We start from the raw sequence: 19165 nt of genomic DNA on the forward strand, positions 1-19165 counted from the left end.
CCCCGGGGCCCCGGAGCGGGCTGGCTGAGCTCGCGGCGGCGCGGAAGCCCGGCGGCCCGGCCGAAGAGCCTCCCCGCCCGCCGCCGGCTCGGGAGACCCCGCGCCTCCCGCACCCTCGGCCGCGGCCCCAGCCCCAGCCCCGCGAGGGCTCCGGGCGGAGGCGGCACCCGGCAGCGCTCTGGGAACCTCCGAGCGGAGCGCGGGGCGCGGGGCGCGGGCTCGGTCTGGGTCCTCGACTCCGCCGGCGGGCGCCGCGCGCCCCGGCCCGCGCGGACCGAGAGGAGAGGCGCGCCGGCGCCGGCGATTCGGGCCCTGAACCCGCGCCCCGGAAACGCCGACGGGGACGGCGGGCTCGCCCGAACCGCGCGGGGGCCCGCGGGAGGGCCGGCGGGGAGGGCGGCCCGAGGGCCCGCCGTGAAACTTCCTTCCCCCGCTCCCCTCCGCTTACTTCATCTGGCCAGCCGCCCTCCCCTCCCCTCCCCCGCCCCTCCTCCCCTCCTCCCCCTCCCCTCTCCCTCGCCCAGACACACACCGCACACGCGCGCACACACTTGTGTTTTGTGCGGTCGTAAAACCCACGTGTGCAGCCGGGCGGCTGCCAGAGTGGAGCGGAGGGGTCGGGACGCGGCGGCCCGCGCCCGCCCGCTCCCCGCCCGCAGCCCCGCGCCCTCCGCGGGACCACGCTTCCCTCGCCGCGATCCCGGCACGGCTTTCCGGACGGCCCGGTCGCGCGAGCCCGCCCCCCACGCGGCCCGGGAGCATGTAGCCCGTCCCGGACACGCACGCGTGCTCACGGCCGGAGTCCCCGGCCCCCGCCGGCGGCTCGGCGTGCCCAGGTACAGCGGAGCTCGGCGGGAGCGAGAGGGGGGCCCGGAGGATGGGGGGGGGGGGACGGAGGGCGCGGGCCGGGGGCGGGGGCCGAGAGCGTCCCGCCTCCCGGCGCCCGCGGCCCGGCCCGCGCGGCTGCGGCGCGGCGCCCCTTCGCCGGGGGTCGGCCCCGGGGCGCTGGCCGGGGGGGGGGGGGGGCGGGGACGGCGCCCCGCGGCCGAGTTCGGCGGGGTGGCGCCCCGTCGTCGTCGGGGCGCAGCCGGGCTCCGGGGGAGGCCGGGCCGGGCGCCGCTCCGGGGCTCCGGAGTAAACTTCGCGCCCCGGCGGAGTTGGGGAAGGGCGAGCCGCGGAGGCGGGCGGGCCGGCGCCCGAGCGGCCCGGGCTCCGGCGCGCGCCGGCCCCGCCGCTCCGCCGCGACCCCGGCCCGGGCCGGCCTCACGCGCGCCCCCCTCGCCCTCTGCCCCCAGCCCGAGGCGTCGGACATGCTGAAGCCCGGAGAGCCCGGCGGCTCGGCCTTCCTCAAGGTGGACCCAGCCTACCTGCAGCACTGGCAGCAGCTCTTCCCTCACGGCGGCGGCGGCGGCCCGCTGAAGGGCGGCGGCCCCGCGGGCCCCCTGGGCGCGCCGCCGCCCCCGGAGCGCGCCGAGCCCCCGCCGGACGGCCTGCGCCCGCGGCCCGCCGCGCTCTCCGCCGCCGCGTCCGCCCCGGCCGCCGCCGCCGCCCCCGCCGTGTCCTCCTGCGCCGCGGCCGCGGCGGCCGCCGCCCTGGCGGGGCTCTCGAGCCTGCCGGTGGCGCAGCTGCCCGTGTTCGCGCCGCTCGCCGTGGCCGCCGTGGCCGCCGAGCCGCTGCCCCACCCGGACCCGAGCCTCCGCGCGGCCTCGGGCCCCGGGCCGGCCGCGGGCGGCGGCGGGGACGGCCGCGGCGCCCCGCGCTTCCGCTGCAGCGCCGAGGAGCTGGACTATTACCTGTACGGCCAGCAGCGCATGGAGATCATCCCGCTCAACCAGCACGCCGGCGACCCCAACAACCGTACGTAGCCGAGCGCCCGCGCCCCCCGCGCCCGCGCCCCGGCGGCCCGAGGGGGCGCGCGTCCCGGGCGGGTGAGGGGGCCCCGCGCCGCCCAGGCCCCTCGTCCCCGGTGGCGAAAGTTCTCCGGCTAGGAGGAGGAGGCTGGGGTGGCCGCAGGGCGCCGCGGGGTCGCCCCGTCCCTCCCCTACCCCCCAGCCCCCCTCGGCCCCGTGTTTGGGGGCCCGGAACTGCCCGGGGACAGGCCCCTCCGGGCGTCCGCCCCTCTGCCACGGTGCCCGGACGGGCCCCCGGGGCGCAGCCCGGCCCACGTGGGGGCGAGGGAGGGACGCCGGCGGCTGCAGCGAGCGTGGGGGCCGGGGGTGGCTTCTACTCGGCCCCCCACGCCGGGGGCTCCGTGCTGGGCAGCCCGGTCTGGGGCCCTGAGGGTGGGGAGGGGCCGCCTGAAGCGGGGCTGGAGTTTGGGGTGACCGGAGTCCGTCCCCGCGCGAGGGCAGGCCGTCGCTCCGGGGTACAGCCTTCGCGAGGAACGGAGGAAAAGAACAATGCCTGCTGCCTCGTGAGGGCATCCCCCCACCCAGGGACCCCCGAGGACCCCGCGCGGCGCCCCGCACCCCGGGCCCCGCGCCTGGGCGCACCGCGGTGGGTCATTATTTACCTTCGCAAGTTTACCCGTGGCAGCAGCTACGAGTACACGGCAGACGCGTGGCTGGACGTCGGGACTTGGGGACTTCGAGGTTTATAGTCGCGATTTTACATGTGTACCCCAAGTACCTGCTTAGGCTGGTGCTTTGAAACAAAATCCAGATGAAAACCCAGAGGGTGCGTCGCTTTGTTTGTATCTGCCTCGCTGGGTAAATCCAGAAGCTGTTTCTACCTTTTGGGGGGCTAAGTGTTCTCCGTGCTTCCGGGGACCTGTGGAGATGAAGGCAACGCCCGGTGAGGGAATCACGTTTCAAAGATGAGCATGCCTTCATTTGTTTTCTGCGTCTCACCCCTTCATCTTGCTTCTGTGAGAAAATGTAATCACAGATATTTGCTTTTTAAAATTCTATTTTGAATAAGTTGCTTTTCGCAGAATGTCTGTGACCCCATATAGGTCTTGGTTTGTTGTAAAAGAGGAGTAATTTTAGTTGGATTGCTTTGGGTTTCCAAAGTCATTGCTTCGATTAAGAGAAATCCAAACCCAAACACTGGATGCTAGTGTAGTGATTGAGATGCATCAATGTTTTCATAATGGTTGGAGATAATTTTTGTGGTGGAGGTAATAATTACCAGTAAAAAGGGTGATTGTATTTACTCCCCCCCACACACCTTCTAGACTCTTGAGGGTAAAGTACTCATTTAAAATGGGAATTTCGAGTCCAGTTTCCCGTGCAATTAAGTAGACTTTGTGTAGATTCTGAACATTTTTTACAATTATATTGTCTAGATAGATTTTGAAAAATGCTATTTCCCAATGAATATCTTGCATTTTCTGTTGTCAAGATTATTCTTTATAACCTGTGAGATAGAAAAATAAAAATGCTCTGTAAAAGGCATTTCTTAAAGCAAAGGGAAGTTTACTTGTAGGCTGGAAGTGCCATATCAAGCTTGCAGTTTCTTTTTTGAATTAAATCTGTGTTTGAAAAAAAAATGCCAGCAGCATAGCCTCCACTCCAAGCCTGGGCTTTATGTGGAAGTATCTATATTGTTTATAATCCAGCCTTGAGGTTTAAGACACTTCACCAAGAGAAGAGATGAATCAAGGAAGAACTGGGATAGATTACCAACTAATATGTGGCCATTGTGCCAGTTTATTACCTAGGTTAGTTTTTTTTTTTTTTGATGGAGGAAATGAGTTCTGATTTTATTTAAATCATTCATATTTTGTCAACCTTCTGGTATCCCCTTTGGAGTTAACCAGTGTTCAGTGTTCCAGAGTAAAGATAGAAGGGAAGGGAAGTTTGATGTCTTAAAGAGTTACACCTCAAGTTGCTCACTAATTAAAGAGCTTTTCATAAAGTAAATAAGAAGACTAAGCTGTGGATAACATTGGGAGACCAGGCCTTCCATTCTTCCAGGAACTTCTTTGAGCAAGCACACTTGAAACCATGGGGTGTGTGAGTGTGTTTTATTTATCAAAATAAAAAGCAATTGAGTCTAACTAGGGACTTAAACCAAGTTAGAAGTACAGAGACTGGAGAGCATTTCCCCAGGCTGGGGGAGCTGGTGGGTGGGTACCTTGAAAGATTGAAGTCAGAAGTGTATGCTCATTTTGTGTGTGTGTGTGTGTGTGTGTGTGTGTAGGGGGGTGAGAGGCAGGGTAAAGACAGAAGAGAAACATTGAGTTATGTATAGATTTTACCAGTTTTCATTTTACCCTTTCTTTTCCTTTTGCTATTTTCCTCTAAAAGAATTCTGTGAGCGATCACTTCGTTTTGTCACTTCTTATTTAAAAGGATGCTGGCTTGTTTCACCTTTTCTTACTAGGCAGAAAAGCGGCCTCCGTGCCCCTCTTCTTTGGGAGGAACAACTTTGCCTATGATTGGCATCCCTTGATATCATTGCTCTATAAGAAAAGAACTCGGCCACGCTCATTTCACTGGGACTTGATTGGCATCCATTGCAAATGTCACAGCGAATGAGTGTCGTTCTTTCAAACAAAAAGCTTTTAAGACACCCCCAAACTGCAAGTTAGCTAGAGCGAACTCGTGCAATGATTTCTGTTCTATAACTGTATGCATCAATTTACTCTGTGATTGAGGGTTACTTTCTGCTGAGCTCGGTGAATGCTTAGTTGTAGCTGCCACTTCCTTCTCTTAAAGTCAAGTGCTGGGTGGGGGAGCAATGGTTGGGGGAAGGGAGCTCTCCTCAGGGTCTCACTGCCCTCCTGGGCTGCTGGGTTACCTGAAGCGATTCATTCCCTCGGGCTCCTTCTTTTCGGGTTCTGGAAGCTGGTGTGGTTGTGTGAGACCGTGCCCCAACTCTTAGAGGACAGCGAGAAGCAATCCCAGGAGCATGTGGAGGAAGTGTGGACAGCCCTGTCTTATCTTAGGCAGAGCCATTTAGCTTTTCATGCCTTTGTGTGAAGTTCTTCCCTAGCTCCAGAGAAGGAGGCAAAAGGGGGTGGGGGTGGGGGGGGATAAACCTGTTGGGGTGCCTGAAGGGGAGAGTTGGGCCATGCAAGCCATTTCCCCATCTGGGGTGGAGGTGTCTGTCCCCTGATGATTTAAGGGAAAGCTTGTGTGTGGAGAGCAGTGCCAGAAACAGAGCCACAGTGTACACGGGAGGGTGTGCAAGTGCAGATTGTGTGCATGGGGTTGGGGGCTGGGTTGTTGGCGGTGTATATTTGCACATGGGTCCGTGTTGGTTGGTCTGGTTGTGGTGAACTATGAGAGTTGGGAAAGAGACCTGGGAGGGTGAGTGTCTTCCAGACCTTTCTCTACCCACTGTTTTCCAATGGGGCTGGGAAAAGGAGGTCCTGTTGGGGGAGCCTGGAGACCCGTCGTCTGCATCCCCACTATCTGCTTCCCTCTGCTCCGGGGCTTTTGTGTTCTCTTTCCCCTTTTCTCTTTTCTTCTCTTGTTGTGTGCATGCCCAGCCCCAAGCCCGCAACACACACGATTTAGCTATTTTACATCCTTCTTATCTAGGGCCCCCCAAACCGAGCATAGAGCCGTATATTAGATTGAGGTTAGGAGAGGTGGTGACTGTTTATTTAAGGTGATAAAATGGTCCATCAGCAGTAATCTCCATCGATATGTGCCACCAGGAGATGAAGGATGAGGGGACAAGCCACAATTAATTGCCCTATAGTTTTGTAGGGAAGAGTGGAGCTAGCCGGGACCCGCTTCGATCTCCTCCGCGGCTCCTATTCATCATCGCGCATTGTCTGAGGCGGCCTCGCAGGGGCCGGGTAGGCGAGGTTCAGCTCCACCGTGTTCTCGCACACTTACTTGTACACGCCGAGGCTTGTCTCCACGGTGTTCTCGCACACTTACTTGTACACGCCGAGGTTTGTCTCCACGGTGTTCTCGCACACTTACTTGTACACACCGAGGTTTATCTCCAGTGCTCTTGCACACTTACTTACACACCCAGGTTTAGCTCCAGGCAGTGTTCTCGCACACTTGCACACCGAGGTTTAGCTCCAGGCAGTGCTCTTGCACACGTACACACGGAGGTTTAGCTCCAGGCAGTGTTCTCGCACACTTACACACCAAGGTTTAGCTCCAGGCAGTGCTCTTGCACACTTACACACCGAGGTTTAGCTCCAGGCAGTGCTCTTGCACACGTACACACGGAGGCTTAGCTCCAGGCAGTGCTCTTGCACACGTACACACGGAGGTTTAGCTCCAGGCAGTGCTCTTGCACACTTACACACCGAGGTTTAGCTCCAGGCAGTGGTCTTGCACACTCACCGAGGTTTAGCTCCAGGCGGTATTCTCACACACTTACACAGAAGCTTATCTCCAGGTAATGTTCTTGCACACTTACACACCGGCGCTCCCCGTTTGTTAACGCAGCCATTGGGAGACAAATACAACCCACTCGTCTCCGGCTTTCCTCTCTCCTCCCTGGTCTCCCACTGGGCCCCCGGGCCTGGCCGCCTCCAGTGCGGGCGGGCGGGCGGAGGAAGCTTCTCGGGGCTGCTGCGTTTCTCCGGGAGCCGCCGCCGTCCCTCCAGAGGCCGGCCGGGAGCGGTGGGGCGGGGTGGGGGCCCCCAGATCCACCCACGGCCCCTGGCTCACACCCGTCAGGGAGGCTGCTGGGGAAAGCGCCGGCCGGAGCCGGGCCGAGGCTCCCCGGTCCTCGAGCGCTGGGCCCAGCCGGCCCTCCCGGCCCCGGCCCGGGTGCGGGGTGCTGCCCGCGGGAGGCACTCTCTGGGCCGGGCTGCTTCGAGATTGCGATCGAAGGGCCTTGACCCCTGGGACTGGGGGCTGCGACCTTGGTGGCGGTGGGGAGGGAAGGATTTACAGCCGGGGGTGAGGGTGGCGGCCGCCGGTCGCTCAGCAGGCCTGGGAAGGCCCCGGAGGCCTCGGGGATCGAGGGCCTAGGGCGGCCGCTCCTTCCCAGCCTGGCCCTGGTGCCAGGCCGGTGCTTTCCATCCCTCCCTCCACATTCCAGAAGAGAAAAGCAGACCCTGCCTTTGCCCCCCTATACAGCTTACACTGTAAGCATAGACCCGCCCCCCAGGATAGAAAATGCAAAGTTTGCTCTGCGTGCTGTGCTTGCTCCCCAAGGAGGGCCTCCCTGGACTCCCCAGACAGTGCTCCAGGGAGCAGGCGCCCTTGTCGCTTACATCCCCGTGTGCCATGCCTTTCCACCGCATTTTACTGGGGGAATATGAAAATTATTTCGCAAGAATCAAAAGTTCTCTGTGAACAATAATTATGACCTTGCACAAAAGCACTAATTTTTTTAAAAGTAGGGATATTTATTTGACTGTGTGTGTAGGGTGTGGTGACACATATCACTTACACTATACTTAGTGGTAGGTATATTTATTAGTAATTTGGGGATCTAGCCTGCCTTCTCATCAGCCTTGTGATATACTTGTCAATCCCGAGAAAGAAGTTTCTTGGTTTAAACATCTCCTAGCTCTTCTACTCCTCCAAGAAACTCATATGAGTTACAAGTAACTTATGATTTTGCATACTTAAAAAGCAATGTTAACCAGGCACTAGTAGTAGCTCATGCCTGTAACCCTAGCTACTCAAGAGGCTGAGATCCGCAGATCAGAGTTTGAAACTACACTGAACAGGAAAGTCCCTGTGATTCTTACCTTCAATTAACCACTGAAAAGCCAGACAGAGAGCTGTGGCTCAAGTGGTAGAGCATGAGCCTTGAGCAAAAAAGCTCAAGGACAACACCCAGGCCCCAAGTTCAATCCCTAGGGCTGCGTGCAAGCACTCGTGTATGCGCACATGCACATACATGATTGCTAGAGTGTAACAGCAACTTTGATGGCAATTGGATAACTTTTCTGGTAGAATATTCTGATATAGCATGAAGTGGCTCAAGATTAAGATTCATGTATTAGGAGGACTAATTAGTGTATTGGACCTATCTGCTCTGCAGCGAGACTTAAGGTCCAGGTCATCTTCTAGATATTGACAGAGCCTCAGTTTTTCAGTACTTTCTCAACACCTAAGAAATATATTAAGAGGGCTTTAGGGGATTTCTAGGGAGAAGGACTTATATTACTATAAATATGCTTCTTGTCGGTAGGGGTAGTTCTTGGAGTGTATTTCTCCTTATGTTATTACCCACATAGTTGGCCTTTCATGTGGAGATAGAAGTTCGGTTGCAGCTTATTAGTGGCGTGGGCAATCCATGCTTTTGCTTTTCACTCTTTTGCTTCATTGAGTCAACCGGAAGAGGGAAATCAGTTGTTTGGGGGGGGTGATTTATATTTATTGTCATGAGGAAACTGCCCTTGATTATGGTCATTTTAAGGCTATTTTTGTTAAGGTACTGAAAGGATATTCCTGAAGTCAGATACTAACGTTAAAAATTATGAACATTTTCTATTTACATTGCTAATGTAACTTCCCCAAACCCAGGGATGTGGGAAAGAGAGAAATTTCTGTAATTCAGTCATGATAGAATACATTTTGTGGCCTCAAAAGAGTTACATCAGTGAAATATTTAAATTTTATTGATTGAGCCATGAGTAAGAGTATAAAATTCTCATCGCTTTCATTAGTCTTCCTAAATCTGTCAGTTTGAAGGCTCTGGAGTAAGGCAGACCTAATAGTGAACTTTTGCTTTGTCACTTTCCAGCTTTCTGGTTCTTGGTCAAGTTACAGCCCTCAGGACGGCCCTTGCCACATCTGTGAAATGGGACCATGACACTCAAAGAATACGATGGTGGCTTTCTGGCAGTTGCATGATAGGTGGTTGGCCCTAAGTAATCACGAGTAGTTATCCCCTTTCTTTCCATCCCCACCATGTCTCCCAAGGTTTTGCTCCCCCAGATCAAAAGCTTGGAAGGTGATTGAAGTGTGAGCCGCTGAGGCATCCTCCCCTCCTCCCCTCTAGGCCCTGGGGTCAAAAGGGGAGCCTGGAAGCGTTTCCGCACCGGTTTGTGCGGCTGGCAGGGGGCGCTCTGGGCGTGAAGGGAGGCGCCGCTTGCCGAAGCCGAGGTGCCCGCGGCCCCGCCACGAAGCCACCTTCCCGGGGCAGAGGCGCAGCTGGGGGCCGAGGGGAAGGCCAAGCCGGCCGGCCCCCCGGGCACCTACAGCCGGAGCGCCTTGTCCGGTGCTTGGCTCTGAAGCAGCCGGCAGTGGAAGGCTTTCGGGAGGCTGCTTGTGTGTTCTTGCTCCTTCGTGGGAAGCGTCCCACGGACTCACCGTGTTACACAGTGCTTGCTTGTGCATTTGAGCGTGCATTGGGTTCCGCGAGGTAACCCACCGGGCCCCGGTGTCGCCCTTGGGCCCCGCGCCAGCAGGCCAGTGCCTACACCTGCTCTCACCACCGACCCCCTGCCGCGGGGCTCCGCGTGGCCGGGTCGCCCAGACTCCCGCGGGAGGCCGGGCCAGCGAGGCCCGGGCCCGCCGGCCGGCGCCGAGGCTGCCGCTCCGGGCCAGGCCCGCCTCGCGGGGCGCAGACACGGCGGCTCCGCCAGGCCCATTAATAACCCGGAGGCCGCTGCGCTGGGACAGCGGGCCGCCTCCGTGCCGTCGCAGCCCAGCCGGCCGGGGCCGGGGCCGGGGCCGCTGCGCCCGGGCCCGGGCTGCGGGGTGAGCGGAGGCCGCCGCGCGCGCCGGAGGTCGGAGGCGCGAGGCCCGGGGCGCGCGCGGCCGTCGGGCGGGCCGGGCCGGTCGGTCCTGGGCGTCCCGGGGCGGCCGCCGGGCTGGGCGCACCGTCCCCACGAGGAGAAAACAACTCCGAAACCCAGCTCGCCAAGCACGCGGAACCCCATCCAAGTACCGCCGCCCCGGCTTCCAGGGCGCGCCAGGGCCGGGGTCCGGGTGGGGGGGACCTCGCCGGGACGCACGCGGGGCCGGGACCCGGGTGCCCCGAGTGGGGCGTGCTCGCCCAGCCCGGCCCGACGGCCTTTTGGGGATCCGGGGCTCCCGCTGGAGATGCGCCCCGGCCCGCCCTCCCCGCAGGTGAAGGTGGCCACTGGCCCCGGGCGCTGGGGATCTGCCCCGGGGGAGGGGGCGCTCGAGGCCAGGACCCCCCCCCCCCCCGTGGCCGGGCCGGGGTAACGCGCTCCCTTCCCTCCCTCCGCGTGTGCCCCGCAGGTTGCGACATGTGCGCGGACAACCGCCACGGCGAGTGCCCCATGCACGGCCCCCTGCACTCCCTCCGCCGGCTGGTGGGCACCAGCAGCGCCGCGGCCGCCGCGCCCCCGCCCGAGCTGCCCGAGTGGCTGCGGGACCTGCCCCGGGAGGTGTGCCTGTGCACCAGCACCGTGCCCGGCCTGGCCTACGGCATCTGCGCGGCGCAGAGGATCCAGCAGGGCACCTGGATCGGCCCCTTCCAGGGGGTGCTGCTGCCCCCCGAGAAGGTGCAGGCGGGCGCCCTGAGGAACACGCAGCACCTCTGGGAGGTAAGCACCGGGCCTGGCCCTCCACGGGGACGACTCGGAGGGCCTCCCCTGGCTGCCCCGGGGGTGGGGGTGGGGGTGGGTTTCCCGGGCCTCTCGGGTGTCTGTGGTCTGGAGGCTGGAAGGGCCAGGGTACAAAGCCGCCTTAACACACCCGGCCCCAGCCCGGAGGAGCTGCTCCGGGCCTCAGGAGCTGGGGAAGGAAGGCCCCTGGGGTGATGGGGCCGAGGAGGCCGGGCCTTAGGGGAGAGCCAGGCGACCTGCAGGCCCCCTTCCGAGCTCTCCTCGGTGTTTTTATGGTGCCTGGAGCAGGAAGGGATGAAAGCTTAGAGACAGAGACGCGGAATCAGGCCGGTTGTCCCAGCTGGAAAAGTCTTTCTGGATGTGCAGTGTGAGACAAAAGCATGCTTCACCATTTTCACAGTGCCCAAGCACTTTAAGAACTATACTGTAAATCTAAAAAAAAAAAAAAAAAAAAATCAAACCATGGGGAAACTCTGAGTACCGCTACATGACCCACTACCCTTGATATTATTTAAAAATAACCTATCTGAAAAGAGCAACAACAGATGAACGTGAGGTTTCTCTTTGAGCTTCATGTCTGGTTATTGAGGCCACTCTTGAAGAGAGAGACCCGTTCGACCCACTTCTACCATGGAGGGTTATATATGAAATACCAGGTGTCAGATGCTGTAACGTGAAGGAATGTATAAATCTGACCTTGGCCAGGTGAAAGAGTGAAGTAGGAAGAGTCAGGGAAGGAAGTTTCTTAAATGCCCAGAGCCAGGGTCCTGCATTCCTTTCCCTGTCTTTCACACAAGCTCAGAGCTTGTCAACAGGATTGTTTGCACTGTCCTGTATGAGTTGTACTACATAAAACTCGTGACACCCAACCAACAACCCACTCAAGTGTTAGCCCAATACCCTTCTGGCCAGAGGTGTACTAGGCACTGGAGACTCGACTGGGGGAGAAACAGATCTGGTCTCTAGATCCCTCTTGTGATTGTTAACATTGCGGTGGCAGGATGCTGGCTGTACAGCCTGCTTTGATGGAGGAGGAAAGCGCACCACAGTCCACAACCCAGAAGCCCCAGGTGAAGCTAGGGCAGCCCCTTGGGCACCATCCCTACAGGTATCCACCGGGGCCCAAGCCTAGGCTTCTAGCCTCACTCTGTTTCACTCCTCAACTTTACTCACAGATTTAATTTCATTCACAAATTTAATTTCTGACACAGCTCATGACAAAAATGACTTGATGCCCAATCCATGGGTGTAGAAGAGCTTTGGCATAGGAAGGCTGACAAGGGGGCTGTCGTGAAAGTATTTAGGTGGAAGCATATCCTCGTTGGTTTTTGTTTCTAATTACTTGTAACCCCCAAAGTTTATAAAACATTTACAGGCCCTTTTCATGTTCCAGGGATGTTGTTGGGAACTTTAATATCATGTAAAGATCTGTCGGTACTTCTCTGGGGGAAATTAGCAAGCAACAGTTGTTCAAGTGGTCCAGATTTGTTCTAGGTGAAATGTTAAATTGAACTTTTTGCTGGTATCCTGTGTGATGCTGTCTATTTTTAGGGTGCGGAGGATAAAATGTGAGTAAAACTCTACAGTTCATGTTCTGTCCTAGAAGGTTTTGAATGGTTAAGGTATTGACAGGAGCCCACTACATACGTATGCGGAAAATCAAATTATATATATATACATATATATATATATGAAGCTATGGAATCTTTCTTTTACACTTTCACCTGTACTTAATGAAGTCAAAGTGAAGACACTGGGGAATTTGCTCATTATTTACTCCTTTTCTTCATGCTTCTGTGGCTATAAAGCAAGTTTTCTGTTGTTTGGGATATTTGAGTTGTATGTATCAGAGAACTGGAGTTGGTCCTAAGTTGAAAAAGTATTTTCTCAGTGTCTGCTTGGATGAGCTATCAGTCTTTACTAAGTTCAGAACATCATTTATTTATTTCTGTCATCTGTAACAACTAAAATTCATTGGGGGGGTGTTAAAAGGACATTAAAATTTCAGACATGAAAAGTTTCCTCTTGGAAGAGCATAAAGAAAAGTGACTAGGGTCCAGGTAATTTAGTGCAAATGACTATGTGTAAGAAAAACACTTAAGGGCTGGGTTGTAGCTCAGTGGCAAAGCGCTTCCCTTGCAAGTACAACGTTCTGGGTTCAATCCCCAGTACCAAAAAAAGAAAAGACAAAAAAAAAAAAAAAAGAAGAAAAGGAAAGAAAAAGCACTTAAATACATTTTGGTTTTTGTTGGTACAATTACTTTTAAGGTATGAAGTATGTGTTTATATTTTAAGCATCATGATTTATGAAACAAGACTACTTGAACTGAGTTACATTTATAGCAGAAGATTGTAAATGTTGAATTTCTCCTTTAATTTTAGTCTTTCAAGCCTAAATTCTATTGCAGAAAACTTTTAATCATTGTTATTATTTATGTTAGAAGGGATCAGCCATTGGAATACAGTGTAAATACACTGTAAATCTATATGGGAAAGGGCTGGCAATAATTGTTTAATGACTCATGTAATAATTATCCACTTAAAATACATTCTTTTTAGATATCTCCCAGAATATCAGAGTGACATAAAGCAGATTTTTTAAAAAAAATTAAAAGCAGTTGAATTATGGTGACTTCATTTGAAAAGCCAACTGTAATTGTTTCTCTTTCTCCTATTCTTTCAAGTCCTTTGCTGATGAAGAAATGTCTTTATATTTAAAGTTCAATAGTCAGGTCCTGATAGATCTTACCAGGGTAACTTATCTTTATTTCAGCACTATAAATGGATCACTAATCTTTTACTGTCACTGTTTCCAGCAGATGATGGATTTCTACTTCAGTTTATAGTCCATTGTTTTTACTCTGGTTGTATTTTATTATAAACATGAAGGCTTATTACAGAAACAAACAGATTCACCTTACTCATTGCTTTTGTTTACTCATTAGGAGTACTGTTTTCTATGTAGAAGAACAATGTTTTAACTTCTAGTACACAATACATACGGTTTGGTTGGTTTTGCAAGTATTCTATCCTTTTTTGGAAAGCTAATATTTGGGGGGTGGGGAGGGGTATGGCTCCAGTTCTTCAAGATACAACACTTTAAAGAAAGTAAAAAATTATTTCACCACCTCAATATATTTTGAATCTTTTGGGTACTTATAGGTAATCTGAAGAGTTTTTCTTCTCCCCCACCCTTAGCAATTATCCAAGGTAATTCTGTTTTCTAGGTTAAGAAGATGAGCAAGCTAAAAACCAAATCAGTCATTTTGAAGGGCGGGGTAATGTTTTTTAAAATCAGAAGGTGAATGTATTTTTTTTAACAGTAATAAAATCAGATACTGTAAAACAAAAACATTACAGGTTACATTAAAAACGTCTTGGTTATATCCATTTATTCCAACAAGATTCAGTTGAATGATACATTTTTAACTATTTGAATGTATTGGGAGAAAAAAGAAAACAGAATTTTTCTCAGCAATTGGATCTTATTGATAAGAACAATATAATTTTATCCTAATGTGTTTTCTAATAAAGAACTGAAAGGCACATTTGATTCCAGCATTTATGAAAATATTATCTCAATTATAAATGTGTTCTTTTTCCCTTGAGATAAATTAATCTAGTTGCACATGTTTTCCCCTTCTGCCTAACATCAGAGTTTAATGTGACTAGACCTTAGGAATGTACGTAGTGTGTATCTAAAATTCTACTGGAATAATATACAGAAGTTTAAAATAAAGTTGCAAGTTAAGATAGCCTAGAATTATACCTTTCAACTTGAATCTGATGTGACAAGAAATCTTAGCAGCAATGACAAAATAAATTGCACTTGTTTCCAACCTAAAAAAAAAAGATTCTACTAATTGAAATAATGTAGGGACTTGTTAGAATTATTGTCAGGGAACTAGAAAGATATTTAACTTTATAAGACCTGCCTTCTCTTTGCCTCGGTAAATTTGAATGTGTCAACCTAATTTGCACTAGGTGGAAACCTTCACTATTTTTTGTCAGAAAACCAATAGGGTAACATAATGTGGGCCTTTTTGTGGTTTGATTCTGTGCCATACTGTTGTAGATTTAATAAGTTTCACTTTTAAGCCAATGGTCTATTTTTCATCATTACTATTTAGCTTAAGTCAAAAGATATTAATGAAAACCAATATTAAAAATATATTACCTACTGCTAAATGTTTATATTTCAAAGCCATCATAAGTAATTGGTACTAGAAGGAAATGAATTGAGTTCATATTTTAAATGTGCTATGTGTATGGTTTTATAAATGAGTTGATTCCACATATGCCACACTTAGCCCTTTGTGTGTATTTAGATGTTTAAAATAATAGTAACTTAATAACTTAAAATAAAACTAAAACAGTTGAAAGTTGGTTTAGTGGTAGCATCGTAACTATATGTTCCATGTTTTGCTTTATAGACTTTATCCCATTTGGGTCTAATTTATCAAGACACCAAAGGATAGGATACGTGGCTGTCGCAGTTATGTCCAAGTAAAAATAGTTTTCCAGCACTTCTCATTTAATAAACACGTCTTCCTGAAAGTTGGTCTTTGAACACATCAATTTTATGAAATAAAAATTTCTCCTTATAAACAAACCCTGGTCATGTTGCTCCCCCTTTAAATTATGCATCATAACAGCTGGTGTATCTCACTGGCTTTGCCTCATTGGACTTGAAGATTTCTTTTATAGTGGTGCCCATTTGATAGAGTGTGACCATTTTGTAGTTTTACATAAACTGTAAAACCATCTGCTGCCTCTTGGGATGCTTTCCAGCATTGTGTTAAAAACCAAAACCTAGTACTTGAAGGTGGCCTTGGAAAGAAAGATCTGTTTAAAACCCTTGTCCTTCTGATTCAGGCTGCTCAGTGCACCCTTGATGATCTAAGTCCCAAATGACTTGGCTTAAAATACGTACATAAATATATATATATATTATATTTAATAGCCCTTATTTTTTGTTGTTGTTGCTGTGTGTGTGTATGCATGCGTGTGTGTGTGTATGTATGTGTTGGTACTGGGGCTTGAACTTAGGGCCTGAGTGCTGTCCCTAATGTTTTTGTTCAAGGGTGGCACTCTACCACTTGAGCCACACTTCTTCCAGCTTTCTACTGCCTGATTGAAGATAAGAGCCTCATAGACTTTCCTGCCTAGGCTATCTTGATGGCATTGTAGTGAATGATCCTTAGTTTTCAGCCTTCAGAGTAGCTAGGATTTCAGGCATGAGCCACTGGTGCCCAGCTTACTTGTTGCTTTTTAAACTCATAACCTCTCGTCCATGTGAAGCAAATAATTCACAAGTATTTTTTGTTTTATACCTAGCTAGTTTCTTCCATCATGCTCCCTCTCCCCCTTTTTCCACATTGCCTTAAAGAAGGAATTGTGAAGTAAACTCAGAATCTTGGAGTTCCTGGCTAGCTGGTCACTGCAGAACCTGAGGGATGGAAATGTGGTCATGGTAAACTGGTCCTGAGAAGTAGTAGGAAAACCTTCTTATGTATGTGTATGTTAACACTGGTTAACTGAGAACATCTACTTTGTTCCTTTGGAATCGGTTAGTGTGGTAATGTAATCTTATGGATCAGAGTTGTGATTGAATATGGAAAACAGCATATTATGTAGTCAGAGAATCACGATCACAAGTCCCTGCTCAGAGAAAGGATGGAGCCACTGGCAGTGAGGGCTGACCTCAAGAAGGTGCGTATAGAATGACTAGAGCCCACTCTACTCTCTCTTTTTCTTTCTTGCTTTTCTAGACTCTTACATACTCCAAGATGTCATGAGTTTGTACATTTTTTATTTACACAAGAAATACAGATTCTGGTACAAGTACTTAGCATAAAAGCCAGAGGCACCAGAGCAGAATATGCTTTTCCTTGTAAGCATTTGCCACCTCCCTCAGATAAGTTGCAGAATTCCATTATCCAAATTGTTACACATGTGTGACAGAGGTTGACCTTTCGTCATGTCAATCCTTTCTGTGTAGGCCCCAGGCTCCAGCCTAATGGCTCAAACCCTGATTTACTCACTGTAATGAGGGCAGGAGGTCGAGCAATTGTCAGGCTGCCTGTTCCTACTCTTCTTGGAGCCTGGTTGAAGGCTGTTAACACAAAGCTTTTCAAAGTGAATTTACAACTAGCACCACTGACAGAGGCCAATCAGTGCACCATAAATGTCAGGTTAGTGAGATTGAGCAGTAAGTAAAGCACTGACAGCATACTATTGGCTGGAATCAATTGGTCAAGGTTTAACTGAGAAGAACAATCTATGTATGGTGGGCTTAGGGAATGAGCTAGCGCACAGCCTGGGTGTCCAGGTGGACGCTGTGATTTACCTGTTAGTGGGAATGAAAGGTTTGGGGCATCACACAATTGACTTTAGCGCACTTAGTATCACCCATGTTGAAATGACTCACTGTCTGGGAGTTCAGAGTGGCCAAGCATGCTGACTTAGGCTTGAGAGTAAAGAAAAAAAGGCACAGCATTTAATAAAAGGAGATCGAGAAAAACTGTCACAATCCCGGGCTGTCAGAATGAGAGAATGCTTCTGGTGCATTACAGTCCATTGGCAAGGAATTTGTCTGGATTCCAAAACTAACAGGGTTTGCACAAAGATGCAGGCAGATAAAGATATGCTCGCTCGTTGGTTCCTCCTGCAGCTCAGCAATGTGAAACTCCGTGGACACTATTAATGAGTGATTATGGGTTGAGGGTCTGAATATCCATGAGATGTGGTTTCCCCAGCCGATGGGATGTTTTTTATCATTTTGTGTAATGACAGCCTAGACAACAATTCATTTAGCTCTGAGGGCATCAGCATTAAAATGGAGGAATCCATTAAAATGCTGTATGCAAGGATTTATAAATTAGGCAATTTTCTTGATTATTGCAATCATTTACAAAATTGATCCTTGCAGTGTGGTATAGACAGATCTCAGCAATGATCATTGACATGAGCACATTCACTGATATCTATAGCTTTTGGTCACTAGCTCCCCCTCCCCTTGTTGTTCTAGCTCTCAAGGTCAGGCAGATGTTTATAATGATGAAGTTCCATTTGTCTTCAGAAAAGATCCACCTAGAGCCCAAGAGTAAATCCTAGAGCCTGTAGCATTGTGTTTCAATTTGAATCCTGGTTTGGGAAAGGGTATAGATATCCAGTCAGTAGCCTGGATTTTGATACAGTTTAAAGGAAATAACATTTTCAAATTGCAGCTGTAAAATCTTTGTGTGATTGAAGATCTAAAAGTCAATAATGTGTTTTATTTGTTGGTCCTTCGAGTTCTAATTATCCAATAGATATATCGTATACTCACTGGATTTTAGGTCAATTAATTCTGGAAGGCATAATAAAGACATTGTTACAAAGTGTGAAATGCTCCAAAGGATGGGCATTTTCCTATACAAGAATACACACACACACACGCACACACACAACAAGTTCACTTGCTGCTTAATCACTAACCACAAACCACAAAGTTGCCTTTATTCCTGAAATAACAGCCATGGGTGTGCCCAGCGTGTCCACGGGCTTCCTCCAATGAAAGCTATCCATGCGGTTTCTGCTTAGTACGAAATAACTGACTATAGAACATTTGTTTTTAATCATCATTTTGTTTTTAATCATCATTTTCCCCCTTTTGAAACTTCAACACAAACTGGAGCTCATAAAATAACAAAACTTTTGAAAATGGTTGGCAGTGTTGTTAGACAACAATAACAACAAAAAGGTCTGATTTCTGTCCTGATTGTGAATACATACTAATTAGATGTCAAAGCATTTCTTTGATTAAAAGGGGAAATATGACATTTCAGAAAGTCAAGAAACTTGGTGACACTTTGCATTTGTTTGGCTATTGTTGCCTACTAAATTGGAATTATTATTAATTATGTAACCAGAGCATTTTGGGGTGTGTGTGTGTGTGTGTGTGTGTGTGTGTGTGTGTGTATGTATGTATGTGTGTACTGGGGATTGAACTCAGGCTCAGAGCTTAGGTGTTGTCGTTTAGCTTTTTCACTCAAGGCTGGTACTCTACCACTTGAGCCACAGCTCCACTCCCAGCTTTTTGATGGTCAATTGGAGATAAGAGTCTCAGGGACTTCCCTGCCCAGCCTGGCTTTGAACTGCACTCCTCAGCTCTCAGCCTAACGAGTAGCTAGGATTTCAGGCATGAGCCACTGGTGTCCAGCTGTGGCTTCTTTGTTTGTATGTATCCTAAGACATAGAAATGATGTGATAAGTTAGGCCTTGGGCCAGCTGTGAATGAAATGAGTATTATGAATATTCCCTCCCTCCCAGAACTCCCATACATTTAATTAATAAACCAAATATGCAGCATACAATTGTAGAATAAATGATATTGAATTAAACCCATTTTGTTAAAATGAACAGTGTTTTTCACCCTCTGTGATCATTTTAAATTAATGCTGTCTCAGATAATGAAGTGTCTTCCATGGAAACATTCAGTGTAATCTAATTCAGTAGAACTTTTGTAAGTGTTTTTTAATTGGAATCAAATTAAATGTAATCAAGTCCTGTTTTCAATGTCTTGTAAAGCACCACGAGCTAAGTGTTGTTAGCACACTTGGGAATATTAATGTTTATCACAAAAGTTAACAGTACTAAATTTTTAAATATCTCTTCACACCACACATTGTAGATAGCTCCTAATTATATGTAAATTTTAGGTTAGAATATAGTGCTTTTTTACTTTTTGCTTCTGTCTCAAAATAA

The 19165-nt window shown here is 50.3% G+C and overlaps 1 protein-coding gene across 1 annotated transcript in view; it reads left to right on the top strand.

The window, feature by feature from the left end:
* Positions 1–1293: 1293 nt before the first annotated feature.
* Positions 1294–19165, top strand: part of Prdm6 (PR/SET domain 6) — a 105748-nt gene continuing 87876 nt past the window's right edge. The window contains exons 1-2 of the mRNA XM_048346040.1: positions 1294–1857; positions 10089–10396. Coding sequence (XP_048201997.1) covers positions 1311–1857; positions 10089–10396 — 855 coding nt within the window. The 5' untranslated portion in view covers positions 1294–1310. The remainder of the gene's footprint in view (positions 1858–10088; positions 10397–19165) is intronic.

Source organism: Perognathus longimembris, chromosome 5 (genome assembly GCF_023159225.1).
Source record: "Perognathus longimembris pacificus isolate PPM17 chromosome 5, ASM2315922v1, whole genome shotgun sequence".
Lineage (NCBI taxonomy): Eukaryota > Metazoa > Chordata > Mammalia > Rodentia > Heteromyidae > Perognathus > Perognathus longimembris.